The sequence below is a fragment of the Tauraco erythrolophus genome, chromosome 10 (genome assembly GCF_009769465.1).
Source record: "Tauraco erythrolophus isolate bTauEry1 chromosome 10, bTauEry1.pri, whole genome shotgun sequence".
Classification (NCBI taxonomy): Eukaryota; Metazoa; Chordata; class Aves; order Musophagiformes; family Musophagidae; genus Tauraco; species Tauraco erythrolophus.
This window is the reverse complement of record NC_141474.1, coordinates 25,678,527-25,694,416: the sequence shown is the minus strand read 5'-3', so window position 1 is coordinate 25,694,416 and position 15,890 is coordinate 25,678,527. Positions and strand designations below refer to the sequence as shown.

At 48.3% G+C, this 15,890-nt stretch overlaps 1 protein-coding gene across 1 annotated transcript; it reads left to right on the top strand.

Annotated features, from left to right (window-relative positions):
• Positions 1-738: 738 nt before the first annotated feature.
• LOC104373206 (vitamin D3 hydroxylase-associated protein) lies at positions 739-13,925 on the top strand. Its single transcript, XM_086617557.1, has 15 exons — positions 739-2,477; positions 3,463-3,576; positions 3,919-4,062; positions 4,407-4,540; positions 4,871-5,077; positions 5,594-5,634; positions 6,247-6,371; positions 7,007-7,132; positions 7,875-7,972; positions 8,634-8,733; positions 9,299-9,342; positions 10,001-10,040; positions 12,210-12,318; positions 13,190-13,335; positions 13,638-13,925. Exons 1-15 carry the CDS (start codon positions 2,268-2,270, stop codon positions 13,764-13,766), a joined length of 1,767 nt encoding a protein of 588 aa, XP_086473683.1. The 5' UTR covers positions 739-2,267; the 3' UTR covers positions 13,767-13,925.
• The last annotated feature ends 1,965 nt before the right edge of the window (positions 13,926-15,890 follow it).

Sequence of the window (15,890 nt, the reverse complement as noted above, 5' to 3'; positions counted from 1 at the left end):
CGCATGTAGAAAGCAGCATGCCAAGGTCGGACGGACAGCCAGCCAGCCTGACCCGCATGCCCTCTCCTCCCGTTTGATGGAGGCGGCCAAGCCAGGTTTTCCAGTGGGGTTTTCCAGCTGCTGGCAGCCGCTGACACCAGGATTGGCAGCACCGGCTGCTGCTCCCGGCAGGTTTCCAAGGGTGCTCCAGAAAGGGATACCACAATGCAGAAGCGTTTTCCCAATGCAGCAATGTCACAGACGGGTTGTAACAGAGCTCTGGCAGAATTTATGTTTGGATTTTTAATGGATTATTGTTTAAACCAGAGTCATGCAAAAGCATGGGGTCTTTTCAAGGGCTGGGCAGAGAGGTTTATCCCAGCTTAGGAGAAAGCAGCCCCAGGACCCTGATTCTTTATCAGCAGGGTTTGAAAAGAGGAGGGGGGAATCTCCAGGCATCCCAGGACTGAATGCTATGTAAAGCCAAGCCCCAGAAGAGCTCGGGTGGGGTTTTTCCCTGCCCACACAGAAAATGCTGGACAGGGTTTCTCTGTTCGCATTTTAACATTCAAGCCTGGAGGAGCTTGTCCCAGAAGAGGCAATGCCACCTAAGCCCATGCCCCAGGAGAGCCAAGAGCAGCATCGCTCTGTTGGTTTAATGGCTCTCTCCCTGGCACGGAGGTGGGCAGGGTGCAGGGGTCCAAACGACGGAGACACCAGTGGACCTGAACCAGTAAACGCTCCTGACTGGGAGCCCTGGGACAGCACCAGGCAGGGCCAAAGCTGCTGTGTGGCTTTCAAGACTCAAGGTTACCAAAAAGGGCCAGCTGCAGGCTGCTCCCAGCCCAGTGTGGACAGAGGGAGGTCGGTGTGAATGGCAGCACTGAAGGTTAAGGCTGAGAAGGAGCAATGAAGACCACGTATCCACAGTCAGTGGAAAGAGGTTGGTAACATCCACTTTCAGTTTGGCTCTCTTTGGTCTCTGTACTGGCCGAACAGGGAGGATCCTCCTCGCCTTTCCAGTTGGCACCCAATTTCTCTGTGAGGTCTTGCATCTTTCCCGAGCTCCCTCCCTGCTGCCACAGGAATAATCCCATGGGACATGTCTGTAAACAGGCAAGGTAACGTGGCAGCAGCATGATCACTGGCTTTCGGTCCCCAAACAAGACGTTTCCACCAGCGAATAAGGATTACCCTGGATGCAGCTTCCTTACAAGCTCTGCAACTCTACTTCTTGGAGCAGAGCCAGCATCTCTCCAGATATGGCAACATTGCGTGTCTTGGTAATGAATTTTCAGAGACATCTCCTATTCCTTCCCTGTAGGCTTGCAACCCTTGCGGGTTGAGAAAAGTGTGGGGTTTTTTTTTGTTTGTTTTGTTTTTTTCCAGTCCCTCCTTTCTGTACTTTTGAGGATAATGAGTGGGGAGCACCCATGGCAAGGGGCAGATCCTGAGGCTGGCAAGGGTGCATAGTTCAGCTCCTTTGCCTTGTGCTGGCTGGAAGGATGGCTTAGAAACTGGAGAGCAGATGGGATACTGGGTCCATCAGAGAGGATCTTCCAAAAGTGCTCACCCCCTGATCTGGGTTACCAAAATGCTTTTCGAAGGGGCTTGGCTTGAAAATGACACAGAGAAGTCATAATTGTTAAAGGCATTTTCAGATAGCTTCTTCCGTGCTGCCTTTCCAGAGTCACTGTGTCCTGCGTGCACCTTCGTACTCTTGGTTCTCCCGAACTCCCTCTTCTCCAATAAGTGCAATTTCACTCCCTGCATGAGGTTCCCCAGGACGAGCAGAGCTATGTTGTCCCAGGCTCAAAGGGCTGCCCAAGCTGCTGCCTGAGGGAGAGAGATGATGGCTTAGCACCTCTAGTTAATGGGTTTAAGTGCTAATCAATTATTAGACATGGATACAGTAGGGATAGCTCATACCTAGGTTTTGCAAACATTCGGCTTTGCTAATCAGCTCTGTCCCCTGTGTGTAGCCAGGTACAGCCGCAGCCAGTGGCTTGGAGAGACAATCTGGGGAGACACCACTTCCCCCAAACCCAGTGTGAGCTGAGCATGCTGCTTTGCAGCCCAACCCACAGTGCTTCTCCAGCAGGCAGACCCTTTCAAAGTCCATGGTCTAAAAAGTCCATTCCTGGACTCTGTTAATGCAACTCTGCTTCAGAGCTGATCTTGCACAGCAGGCAATCGCATAGTCTTCGTTCATCAGCCCTCCTTAGGAGAAGGTGGGAGACTCAGGTGGCTGTAGCTGGACCAGAACAGGAAGGACTGGGAGAGAAATCATGACCCAAGAGCGGCTGTGGCAGGTTCTAGATCCATTGTGGATAGACCCTCGCACCCTCTCGGCTCTGCTCTGCGGTTCAGCTGCAGCCATTGTGCTACTGAAATGGCTGGGACATAGGGAGATCCAGCAGAAGATGGAGGAGGCGAGGAGGACACGGGATCTGGCCCTGGAGCGAATGGAGAACGCAGTTCGCAGGTTTAAGCAAGAGGTAATTTGGGGGAAAGTGCGAGTGGGGGGAAAGGATTGTATTTTGGGTAACCAAAGAAAGGGGAGAGTGCTGATCAATCCCTCTTTGAATGGTGGTCAGGGCATATGCACTTCTTGGATCATTACTAATTTTTTTGAGGGTTACCACCCTCTGTTGTCACAAAAATACCTTCTATAAAGACAGGGTAAAGGAAGTATTTCTTAATACAGACCTGTTGAGGGAATCCTGAGGATAAAAGATGGATCAGAGTTTAGAACCCTCTGAATCAGATCACCACCCCAGACCTCCCTATGCCCTTTTCTCTTCATCCGTCCCTACTGCCAAGCCTTTCCTCTCCCATCCTCCTCACTTCTGCCCATCCATAGGGACCTGTCTGCCCCATCATCCTCATCAAAGCACAAGGAGGGGAAGCTCCAATATCTGCACGTCTGTGACCAAAAGCCATTTCCTCCTGCCCATGACCAGGTAAAGAAACACCTGGATTTTAGGAGGACAGATCCTTGGATTTGGGATTTGTCTTAAACTCAGAATAAATACGTACTGCTAGTCTTTTCTTGGGGAGGAGGTTGCAAACAGCCCATACGCGCTTTTTTTTCCCATGTTAATGATAAATTTTGTAAAACTTCAGCTAGTTGAACTGCTGTTCACCACATTGTCTATGAGTCAGAAGAGGGGTTAAGGCTTGCAGGAGAGTAAACAGAGACAGGTCAAACCTCTCTTACAGGTTCATGCAACGCTCCAGTCAAGAAGCCTGTTTTGGTTCTGTTGTTACGAACTAAGACTCAGCAAATTCCTCGTCAGCAAATTCCCCACTGCAGCACACGCAGTGCTGTGTGGGAGGTCTGTATTTCTACAGGGAACGTCTCGTAAAATTCTCTGTTCAAGGTCGTTGCTGGGCAGATGACAAAACTGGGTATTTGCAGCCTCAACACCAACCTCTTCTGTCATTTTCTTCCCTCTGCACCTAATTTCCTACCCTTTGCAGAACCCAGGCACCCAGACTGCACATGTCCTCTCACTGACAATGGTGGAGCTGGCGGAGAAGCTGAAGGAGGGGTCCCTATCCCCAGAAAGTGTCCTCTACTCCTACATGGGCAAAGTGAGTGGTACTTCTAGCATAGGAGAGATGCTGCGGGGCTCCTCTGCAGTGAGGGCTCTCAAATTAAAAACCAGCTCCTTTGCTGAGAGACCCGGCAATGCTGGGGATTAAAGTTTGTCAATACTGTGGTGTCTGAAGGGTGGCTTATGGGCAAATAAGCAGGACAGAGACCCAGGGCGAAAAATTATCCCAGCAAGAAACATCTAAAGCTTATAGGTAAGGTCTGAATAACGAGTGCTGGATGTTTAAGATGATTGAATTTTCAGCTTGAAAACTGTTTAAATACTGTTTCCTTCTTTCGGTTCATTCATCTGACTTGCTACTCTTCTCTGTTCTGGAGAGGCTTTGGAGGTGACTCAGGAAGTGAACTGTGTGATAGACTTCATTCATGGCTGTGAGGATCAGCTCCAGAAACTGAAGAAGCAGAAGGAGAAAGGGCTGCTCTATGGCATTCCCATCAGCATCAAGGACCACATTGACTGCAAGGTACATCCCTAATTCTCCTGCCTCTTGGCCTGGGGCTCAGAACAGGCCAGGGTGTCCCATCCTCATCAGGACTGGCTGAGAGTTCCCTCAGAAAATGATGTTCTGGACCAAATACTGTGGGACCAGCAAACTTGCCTTTTTTCTCACAAAAGTTTTGTTTTCTGCTGAAATTTCTAACCTGCTCTGATCTGGTTTTCCCTGGGGTAGCCAGCTCTTGTTCTGCCTGTGAGAAAAGTTAGGTGGGAACTTTGTCACAGGAGGCATCAGGACTTATGTCTGTTATTGTCACAGCTCCAAACAGCATCTTTCTTGGTGCCTAAAGAGCTTTGCTTCCCATCCCCAAGGGCCACGTCTCCTCTGGAGGGATGGTGAAGTTTCTGGGCCAAGTGAAGGAAGAAGACAGCGTCATTGTCCAGGTTCTAAAGAGCCAGGGGGCAATCCCCTTCGTGAAAACCAACATCCCACAGACGATGATAAAGTAATCGGGTGTTTGCCTTTGTGAAAACGCTATTTCGTGTGATTCTTGCTATTTGAGAGAGGGTGGGCCTGCATGCACAAGCTCCCACCCTTGTCCAAGCTGATCATGCGGGTTGAGTTAATTGCCTCCTCATTTCAATCTGAAATTATTTTTCTTATATTTGATGCCTCTTTTGTCTTAAATTCAGCTGTCCCAACAAATCTACTTCATGCTGATTCTACCTGCTGGGATTAATTCCACAATCATCCGTGCACGGATGCTCTGTGCCTTGTATTTATGGTTCCTAGAGACAGAAGTACGTCACTCACATGCTGATCTTCTTCTCCCCAGCTACGACTGCAGCAACCTCATCTTCGGCCAGACGCTGAACCCTCTCAACCACCAGAAGAGCCCTGGAGGCTCCTCAGGAGGGGAGGGAGCTCTGATCGCAGGAGGAGGCTCCATCCTGGGCATCGGCTCAGATGTAGCTGGCAGCATCCGCCTGCCATCCAGCTTCTGCGGGTTGTGCGGGCTCAAACCCACAGGCAACAGGATCAGGTACATCCCGACATCTGTCCTCTTCTTCCACCCACTGTGGAGACTGCAAAGTGTCCCCCACAGCCTATCAAACTTTGCAATAGTGTCCATGGTTTCCTCCAGGTTTGAGTTAGCACCCTAAATGACATGTGATGACCTCCATCTGTTAACACAGGAAAGACTTACTCAATTTTTAAGAGCCTTGGCCAGGAAGCTGAAAGCAAATATACAGGGCCATCTCATTTGCAGATGTTTTCCAGCCCTTGCTTTGCATGTAAGAGTTTTCTGCTTATCAGAGGTGGTTTGCTCACAGTTGAAGAATTAGATGCACCAGGGAAAGATGATAAAAACTGTCTCTAGCCCCTAGAAGCTTACAGACCATGGTAGTCTTCCTAGCCTAGAAAGCATCAAGTCTTTGCAGGACCTTTTGCCCTCCTAAATGTTGACTAGGGGCAAATGGGAAGTCTGTCGCTCGGCATGGTGACCTGCCTTACAGTGAGAGCTGCTGCTAATCTGCTTCTCCCGTTGTGTTCCTAGTAAACTGGGAGTGGTTTCTCCTATCACAGGAATGAAATCAGGTAAGTTCATCCAGGTGATGTGTTACTACTGTCAAACCTTTGCTTCTTACATCTCTTCCTACTGCTGAAATGCCAGCAAATGTGCTTGCTCAGTTATGTGTCTCATGGCCAGTCAAAACCAATGATCTGTTAGACCAGGACCTGCCTTGTGCTATCACCTTTTTGCACCATTAATTCTGTTCTGGATGGTGGTAGGCGTTAGCTGAATCTGAGCAGAATCGAAGCAACGCGCATTCAGGCAACGCAATGCGTAGCGGTGAGAAATATGAGATGTGCATCCCAAAGGCCTGGGCTATTTTGCTGGAGATGCTTCCAGGAAATGCTGTTGGCTTCACCTGCTGCCAGCTGGCATCGCTGTTGGCAGGAAGGCTGCAGTCCTCACTCCTCTTGCGCGGGCACTGTGCCTGCAGAAGCCTGGTCATCTCTGCTCAGTAGGTCGCCTCTGCTCTGAGACTTACAGGCCATCCCTGCTGACCTCCTTGCTCTTTTCTTGCCCATTTCACTCGTTCCCCATTTCCCTTCCCTGGCTTGACTGAAACTCTTCCATGCTGGACCCCTACCAGTAACTTACCATAAGACAGCACAGCAGTGACAGAACCTCTGTGTTTGCAGTGACAGCGGTGCTGGGGCCAATGGCAAGAGATGTGGACAGCCTGGCCCTCTGCATGAAGGCACTGCTCTGCCAGGAGATGTTCCGGCTGGACCCCACTGTGCCCCCCCTCCCCTTTGACGAGGAGGTAAGGCTCGGAGGCAGTCCCTGCCTCCGTTTGCCCGGCAGCAAAGTGAGATCTTGGGAGATTCCTGTCTGGTTTCATGTCTCAAGATAGTGAAGGACTCAGGGGAGTGAGTGTCCTCCTGAACGGAGCTGATTTCTCCTGATCAGAGGAATTCACCCCTCACTCCTTTAATTAGAGAGCCCGATTTAACAGTCCCTGACCTAAGAAATCATTGCCCTTTGCAGTTAGTTCCCCGCTTCTGCCATCTGATCGTGTCTTTCTGACTCAGGTCCTAGCACCCTAGGATCTTTCAGTTGTCCCTGACACCCAGACAACACAGACCAGTCGCGTACACTAGAGGAGCAGCCCCTGAACTCCATCTGTAGCCAGCCGCTCCAGGCACGTGGTCTGCACAGGTGCTATCACACCTGCTATCTCAAAGCTGGGACATGCTCATATGGCAGGAGATGGTGTCAGAAAGGCCATATTGAGGACCACGGCTGCAGACCTATGTTCTGGACAATACTGCTTTCCACTGTTGCTATTGTTCCCGTTGTTCCTCCAACCCAGGAGACCTCAGTTGCTGCCTCTCTGAGCCCTGGGAATGGTCCAATATTGTTTATCTCGTGTGCAAGTGATGGCTCCTCTTCTCACAGGTTTACACCAGTTCAAAGCCACTTCGGATTGGGTATTATGAAGGAGACGGCTACTTCCAGCCCTCACCCAGCATGAAACGGGCCATCCAGCAGACCAGAAAGCTCCTCCAGGATGCAGGGCATACGGTGAGTTTTCATGCCTGTGGTTGCTTGGAGCCATTGTCTTGCTCCTTACAGAGTTTGGACAAGTCACTTCCCATCTCTGCTTTTGCTGCCTGTAAAACAGGGACCATCCCTCCCTACTGCAAGGATTCTGAAGAGGAAGCCACATACAGCAGTTTGTTTCCCAAACCAAAGCGATCTTGCTTATATTGCTGGCCTAGCAGACCAGAGAATCAGATATCTCCAAGTCACCCTTTTCTAAAGCAGTGTTTTTCCGTCATGCTTGGTGTTCCCATAAATATCAAACTCACAGCAGTTTCCACTATCTCTCAGCTGTTAAACAGATTTCTTGGTGGGTAAGTGGGAAGAGGGTTGGAGCAGTTGACCTCCAGGGACCTCTTCTAGTCTAAATTGTTCTTGGTTCCACCAATGGGAATTTCTATATGGCAGTTGTTCTGGTGATGCAAATTAATTAAAAATACTTGGTGTTTTGAAGCCTTGAAAAATTATTCTCTAATGCGCGGAGGAGTGGAGCCTGTGCCAGGTCACAATTTGTGTTAATGCCTTGGAGACAGGAAAGGACAGTAGGCAGATGCTGCTAACCCAGGTCCCTTCGAAAATGAGGTCTGGCTGTCCTACAGCAGCAAGGAGGGCCTGAGCTTCCCACCACTTCCTAGTCACCTCACTAGTGAGTCAGGGAGGTTCACATAGGGATCTATGAATCATTCATTTTGTTGCCTCTTGAACGGGGATGGTTTTCTTGCAGCTTGTTCCCTTTGCACCACCCAAGATTGACTACATGGTGGACGAGCTGTTCACCAGAGGGATTTTCTCGGACGGTGCTGCTCACCTTGTTGACAGCTTGTGAGTAAAACCCCCATTTCAGAGTGGTCCAAGAGACTTGACACTGTATGGTCAGTGGTTGCATCCAGAGTGTTTATATTCTTGTGGGTGCAAACTGAATAATGGGCAGAAAAGAAAAAATTTCTGGCAGGATGAATTTATCATGAGCAGCAGCTAGTGCACAAGAGCAGTTCACGCACATGGATAAAGTGGTGCGGTAATAAGATACCATGTGTCAGCAGTGCTGTGGCAACTGGTTTTGTGTGTTTTATTAGTCCATGGCCCGTGGGAAAGATCACACACTACAGAACTTCCTGCGGAGGTGCGGTGGGTTAGCCCTGGCCAGCAACCAAACGCCCACCCAGCCGCTCACTTACTTCAAGGTGAAACGTGCTCAGGGTGGTTCGTGGCCCCACTGCTGCAAAGCACTCCAGAGCCTTTACAGCACTGACAACATAGGTAAAAAAGTACTTATTTCTCTAACTTTTGCAGTGAGAATTTACACCTGAGCATCTAAACTCCACGACCATCTCTTGTTCAGGGTTTTGGATTGAAACAGGCAGATTTTGTCTTCCAGCAGCTCCCTCTAAGACAAACCCTGCTTTGGAAGCAGCACTGCTGTTGCTGTAGCTGTGGCACAGATGGCTTGTCCTGACTCCTCCTTCGCTCTCTGCCCTTCCAGCAATGGAGACATCGTGGATCCCAACCTGAAGTCCCAATTCAATACTTACAGGCTTCCTGCTCTGGTGAAGAGGATCTTGGCTATCATTTTAAAACCCATAGTAAGTGTGTGGACATGTCTGTGTTATAGCAAATCTGCAAGGTAGGGAAGTTTCCATGTGCAGGGAGGGAGCTGCTCCCCTCTGGGAGTGCTTAGCTGCTTCATCTTAAGTGCCTGATGGGCTTCATAGTGAAATACGCTTAAATACACTTAGTGTCTAAACCCAGGCTGAACTTATCAAGTGGCTCTGACAACCTTTTGTGGGAGTTTTGCATGGGGAGGTCAAAATATGATCTGTTCTCAGGAACCCATGAGCCGTACAGCTCATCCAGTAATGGGCACCAAGAGAATGGATATCACTAGCAAGGATCTAAACAGCATCCCCACATCCAGGAGGTACTCTGCAGGGCTGGCAGTGTGGTCTAGAGACTTATCGGTATGAGTTGTTGTGATTAAATGCATAAATTAATGTGGGAGTAAAACCACTTCATTGGAAACCATATCTATTCTTCAGAGCCACTTCTACTAGGACAAGAAGTGTGCCCCAAAATGCAACTGCATGGTAGCCAGCTTTTTCAGCTGCATTGTTGTTGACTAATCCCAAGCTTTTCTATTCCCTCCAAAAGTACCCACGAATCGCTCGGGATCTCAACGCTCTCTGTGGAGTCGGGTAAGACGCACTGAAGTAGCTCTAGAGAAATGGGATGCATGTGGATGTGTCCACCGGTTCATGAAGGTAGATGCCAGCTCACTGCGCAAAGCCCTGTCACAGGGCTGTGCAGCACAGGCTGTGTCAGATGAAAATGTGCTGCCTCGGCACCACCTGGGCTTAGCCCAGTGTTTTCCAGGGCTATGTAGCCAGAGGTTGTTTTAAGAGCTCAAGAATCCTCATCGTGGCAGGACTAGGATGCCTCCACAGAGATCAGCACAGAGAGATATGGGCTACTTTCGCCATCAGGTAGATTCTGGTACCCAGAGCATCACATGCCAAATTAATGCAGAGGTCTCTGCCTGCGGGTGCTGTGTAGTGTGAAGTACCTGCCCCTCCAAGAGAGACAGACACACCAAACTGGGAGCAAGTGAATTTAGAAGACTGCCATGATCCTTGTCTAGGTGCCAGAGCACCTAGACATGGTGGCATGCTTTTAATGTGAGCTCTTTTGATGTACCTGTAAGCATGTAGGTTACAAAAAAAATCAGCTTGGTGATACTATAGCTCCTTCCCAGAAGGGTCATGCGGTTTCCATAACAATGGGCTGTTTGTGCATTTTGTTAATTGTTTTCTGTTGCCACAGTCCCAAAGCTGATTAATTCTGCCACATTTCCAGGTCTGCCAAAAAACTCTGGGATCAGCATGCAGCAGTGGCGGTAATGTGATTTTTTTTTTTTTTCTTTTTCCATACTGGATGTAGTGAGAGATCCTTGAAGTTTCTAAGCAATTGCTTTGAGCTCTGTGATGGATTTGGGGTTGGAAATGGATCATGTGGAAATAAAGCAGCTAGGCTTTTCTTTGAAAGCCAAGCTTTGCAAGAAGTGATAAGAGCTCAAGGCAATAGATGTTCATGTGGAGGTCTCTACTTACTGGAGAATGGGGAGAAAGATTATCCTTTGCTTTGCATTTTTGTGCATTTAGTGCTTTGCCTAAGCACTAATAGCATAAGAACAGCCACTAAAGATGAGGTTTCATTTTTTCTTCTTTCTGTCTCGGTGCAAATCCTTCATTTCAGACATTAGGTGCTATTGTCACGAGCTAAAACCATGCTTGAACTATCAAGCAGAGACCTTAGGAGTCAAAAATTGTGGTTGTGAACTCTTTGGCTTAGGTGGGTTTGAAATGAACTCATTTGGGATCAGTAACATAGGACGAAACTGTTCTTCTAGACAGCTGAGTCCAGTGCTATCCACAAACTGATCAGGTTCCTCTTTGAAACCAGTTGAGTTATATTCTTGCATTTGTTTTTATTGGCTGGCTCCTCACTTCCCTGCTCAGATGCTTGGAAATCTTCATATTTCCTGTGCTGTTTATTCAGTTCCAGTTTTTCCTCATTTTATTCCCGTCCTTGAGCTTAAATGGCACCTCGCCTCTCCGGTATTTTCCGCTGCCTCCCTTGTCCTTGATCTATTTATAGAGAGCAATTGTATCTCCTTTCAGCTGGTGTTTTGCAAGGCTGAAGAAGCTGAGCTGCTTTGGTGTCCTCCCACAAGGCAGGATCTCTGTTCCCTAGGACACCCTCGCAACCCTCCCCAAGAACAAACATGCCCCCACCCTGCAGCATGCAGCCTCCATCAGTGCCAGTCACTCGATGGACATTAGATGCTCACTTGTGGCCGGTCTGACAGATTACAGGGCAGAGGAAAAACTCCTACAAACCTGGCTGGTAGCAGGGCTGATGGGAGTGTTTGGAAGGAAATGGGTTTGATTGGGTTTTTTAGGTGAAAACAGATTCCTCTCTCCTCCCGCAAAACCAAAACCCAACCAAAAAGAAAGCTCTTTAAAAGGTTTGTTGGCCTCAGAGATATTTTGGATTGTTTTTCTTCAGTGAAACCATATTCACATGTTTTCATCTACTGCAAACAAGAGCTGATTCAAAACTTTTGGCTAGCAACCAGCTTTTCTCTCAGAAAAAAAAAAAATCAGGTTAGCTACACTGGTTATATTTCCTGCAAACCTATCTCCTTTGTTGAACTTCCAGCAGGAAGGATCTCAAACTGCAGATGGAAATTGAGGTCAGACTGAAAAATAGCCTCATGGCTGGGGCTTTCGTGAGAGATGTGAAAAACCCTTGTACAGAACACTTGGCATGAGAGAGTTGTGCAGAACAGGGGCCAGACCATGGGACAAATGTGTCCCTGTAACCAGAATACGGCTGCAGAAGCAGCCATACTGTGGTCCATCCATGTCTATTTACTAAGACAAAGTGGAACAGCTCTTCGAGGATGGGTTCATTCATTGCCTGATCTTCAGCAAAGCTGCGGTAAACCAGACCGGATCTCTCCCGGACCTTCAGGACAAGCCTGAAGCTGTGCCTCCTGCCTTGTGGGGGGAAGTCTTCAGGCTTGCCTAGCTGTCTCTTGCTGCTTCTTTTTCTTACCTCTATCCTCATGCAGAATGAAAGAAGGTTTTGTGAAAATATTTGAATTAATGTCTTCTAGATTCTTCTATCAAATTAACCAAAGCTTTTAAGAAATTTGACTTTTTAATCAGCTGGACATAAATCTCTGAAGTATTGTTGATCTCCATTCAATAAAATTTGAAGACACAACTGTTCATAGCAAGGGTTGGGTTAAGGCTCAAAGGAATAACTCTGAAATGCGCACTTACCACTAATGTCTAGGTCTGGGTAGCACATTGTATTCTGACAGGAAACCTGACTGAAGGAACAAAATCCATTGGCTCTTTCAAAGTACAACTCATTTCATTTGATTTTTTTCAGTTGTATCCAAGAAGGTTCTTACCCTCTTTTCCCAAGCTGTAGGCATTGATCTGCCACTACAGTCCGACAGATGTTATTTATTATATCTCCTCTTTCCTTCTAGGTTTACTGCTCTGAATTCATTGCTAAATGGAGGAAGCTAAAGCTGGATGTGGTTCTTTGTCCTGCGCTGGGGCCAGCCTTTAACCATGGCTACGCTGGGAAACTATTTGGTAATCTCCATTGAGGTGTCTCGGGATGCATCTACAGTGGTATTTGTGGGCAGAGCTGGAGCAAGATATTTTGGTCTCTTGGACATTCCCCAAATCATATGCAGTGCTTGATCTTTCCTCTGGGGAAGAAAGCAAAGGACAGGTCTCCTCTGAGTGGGTCTTCTCATGCCCCCACCTCATCTGAGCTGCAGGTGTTTGGATTATTATAGGGCAGCAATTAGTGGCACGTCTGTCCCAGTCATTCCTGGGTGAGTCCACCTGCATTGTCTGTCCTGTAGAAAGTCCAAGAGCTACTTATCCAGCAAAGAGTGGCTGTGAGGATAGTTGTCAGAGGGGTGGTAGACCTCAATACAAGGCCAGGCTCTTCTGAAGGGGCCTATTTTACATTTCCCAAGACTTTGCAAGTAACAGAAAGGCTCGTTGCCTGTGACTTGCAGAAAAAGACGTTTTTTTTATAGATATCCAGCTGTCAGGGTCCTCCATCTCTCTAGCAATGGCCCTTTGGGATCCAGAATCCCCAAGATGGTGTTACAGAACTGAACATCTGGATTATCTTGAAGCTGGGATCTTTCCCTGAGACAGATGCAGACTCTGAATCAGATCAAATACTCGTATCTGTCTCTCCCAGAGCAGATCTAACCTCCACCCAACTGGCAGGTGAAGGCACAGGTCTCTCTCTGGTCTCAGCAGCCGTGTGGCCCTCCAACCTCTCCATCAAAAGTCCCTTTGAAACCAGCATATTTTCATGGTCTCTTCAGATCCAGCAACTCCAGTCTACAATTCCTGCAACTCAAATTATAATCTGAAAGTCATTGCTGGCCCAGCACACTAAATTTTGCTATTTTTGCATGCTCTGTGTGATCTTCTCCAGCTGCAACCTCGTATACCAATTTATACAACGTCTTAAACTTCCCTGCTGGGGTGGTGCCAGTCAGCACAGTCACAAGAGCCGACGAGGAAGAACTGAAGCATTACCAAGGGCACTATGGAGACCCATGGGATAAGAGGCTGAAAGAGGTCAGTGAAGAAAGACCTTTAAGACTTAGCAGAAGGTTATGACATTCACAGTGACACCTCTGGCACATTGTCCCAACCCGTCTCTACATCTTCCGATGAGAGTGGAAGCTTGTTTAGTAATGCAGCTTGCATACATCATGTTACTGCCCTACATGTGGTGCAGTGAGGCTGGTGTACATCAGGCTGACAACTGTCCCCTTGCCTATCTTTCTTGGTCTTCTCTTCCTATAATATCAAAAGACAGTGTTCTCTCTTGTGCCTCCCCAGGTGCTCTGACTCAGCACCATGCTTAATTTTTGCAGGCTGTGGAAGGAGCCGTGGGTCTGCCGGTGGCTGTCCAATGTGTGGCTCTGCCATGGCAGGAGGAGCTGTGCCTTCGCTTCATGAAGGAGGTGGAGACGCTTGCCCATGGCACGAAGAGAAATGTGTGATTTCTGGGAACTCGCCTTCACTGTGATGACTTTTCATTCCCTGCCCTTCACTCCAGCCACCTTCTACCTGATGTACAAAGCAAAGTAGATAGTGGCCTGCAGACTCTGAACCACTATTTCAATAAATTGGCAGTAAATGCTGTTTAAAAGTAGCCAGCAAAAAACTCACGTCTGTCCAAATTGTCCTTCTTTGTTAGAGTTAAACTGAGTCAAAAAACAAAAGAAAGGAATGAGAGTTAATGCTGGACCAAAGGAGTCCAATAACTATGGTATAACGATATCTGCTGCATGATATGAGACCCAAGAGCTGTTTACCCCAGTATTTTACTTCCAGCAGTGGGTAGGAGCAGATGTTTGTGGGAGTGTATAACATGGTAAGTGCAGGATTCCCTCTCTGGCTGTGCCGTTGGTTGGCTGAGAGACTTTTTGGCAAAAACTTGCAGTCAGCCCATCATTTTTAATAGCTGCCAAGAAAGCTCTCCTTCATGAACTTGTTGGGCCCTTTCCTGAACTCATTTACTCTCTTGATCTCCACACCATCTGGTGCAGTGGGCTCTGCAGTTTAATTACGCAGTAAGTAGTGGAAAGATTCATTTTCTTTGTTTAACCATAAGCTGTGAGAAATGGTAACTGGTCTGTCTTCACTCCTGTTCCTCATTGTTTCTCCCAGTTAAGCAACGGGAAAAGAAGGTTGGAGGTTTTTTATTGCCTATAAGCTCTTGAGGGAAACCTGAGTTTAAGCATTTCTGTGGCTATGTTTAGACCATTGGCACTGTTTGGTACTTCCAACCTCACTGTGACAAACGTGTGCTGTTTCTCGACCCGTCCTTTGCTCTCAAGGTGGAGGAAGAGGCTGGAAGGGAAGGTGGGGGTGACGGAGGAGACTGAAATGCTTTGAATAAGCAAGTGTGCCTTGAAACAAGGCATCAACGTCAGCAATGATCCATGCCTTCTTCAAGCCTCCATATCTCTCCAGGCACTGGGGTTGGAGGCAGTGTTTCTCCAACAGGAGGAGAGATGCACAAGACCAAGGGACGACACCTCCCTTGTTATTTGTCTTCCTCCCTGGGGCTGCACAGGGATGCTGCAGTCATCCAGCAGCCTCGCATGGTGATTAGCAGGTCTGAGTCACAGAGTCCTGGATCCTCAGCCTGACTTGGCCGTCCTGTGTTAAGCACGGAGCAGGGAGAAGGTCTATGGCCAGCCCTGCTCCCAGAAGATGCTGTGCCTCTGCAGGACTGCTGCTAGGTGACTCCAGCCACAGAGCTCCTGCCTGGTGGGAGTCTGCCAAACAACTCGGACTATCTCAGGCCAGGAGCAAAGGATTTTTAGCTGTCCTCTCATAGGGAAGATGGGAGCTCACCATTAAACAGGTAACCTGCCCTGGCTAGACCTGAGCATGTACAGACCTTGTTTTGCAAGGAAAGGGTAGTGTCCTTTGCTTGTGCACTCCACCATATCTTTGCAAGGCTGAATGAAGTGAAAGGGTCCTGTTTCTAAAAGGAATTTCCCCATGCATACTTGCACTCTGCGTTCCAGCTACTTTTTGTGGGTGGCTCTGGAAGGAATTTACTGTTCCTTCCACTTTCCCCTCTCCTGCCTCCAGCCAGTCATTAGATCTCAGGATTCCATGGCATTAGCTCCCAGGTCCTGGCACCCAAACGGAAGTTCTCACTGTGCTCCAGCAGAAGCTGAAGCAGAGTGCATGGGTGCTCTCAGCCCTGATCTGCAGCTCAGCCAAAGCTCTCCTGGCACTGAAGTGGATGAGGTGGAGACATGTCCAGAAGATGGACGAGGCCTGAGGGAAACGACATACAGGTTTGGACCAGATGTAGGGATCTGTCCAGCAATTTAAAGAGCAGGTAAGTGCCTCAGCTTGACAGAGAGCAAAGCACTTTCCAGAACAAAAAGTCCTGCTCAAGACAGGTTGTCCATGATGTCAGTTGGCATTACTGCATAAATGTGGGGAAAAGGGGAAAGGGTGATGCTGAAAGCAGTCTGGTGACCTCAAGTGCTGAAACTCAAGGAGAGAAAGGCGTTTAGTAGGGGATAACTTTAGGCTTGCAGGAGACTTCTTCCTCTAGATCTCGTCCCACACCCACCAGCACAGAGTCGCTGTGTTTC

What these genes read in the sequence shown, in the direction of transcription:
- LOC104373206 (XM_086617557.1), top strand. Translation starts at nt 2,268, where the DNA reads ATGACCCAAGAGCGGCTGTGGCAGGTTCTAGATCCATTGTGGATAGAC. An exon ending in AGGACCACATTGACTGCAAG is followed by an intron (nt 4,063 to 4,406) that starts GTACATCCCTAA and finishes CCCATCCCCAAG; the next exon opens with GGCCACGTCTCCTCTGGAGG. An exon ending in AACGCTCTCTGTGGAGTCGG is followed by an intron (nt 9,343 to 10,000) that starts GTAAGACGCACT and finishes CCACATTTCCAG; the next exon opens with GTCTGCCAAAAAACTCTGGG.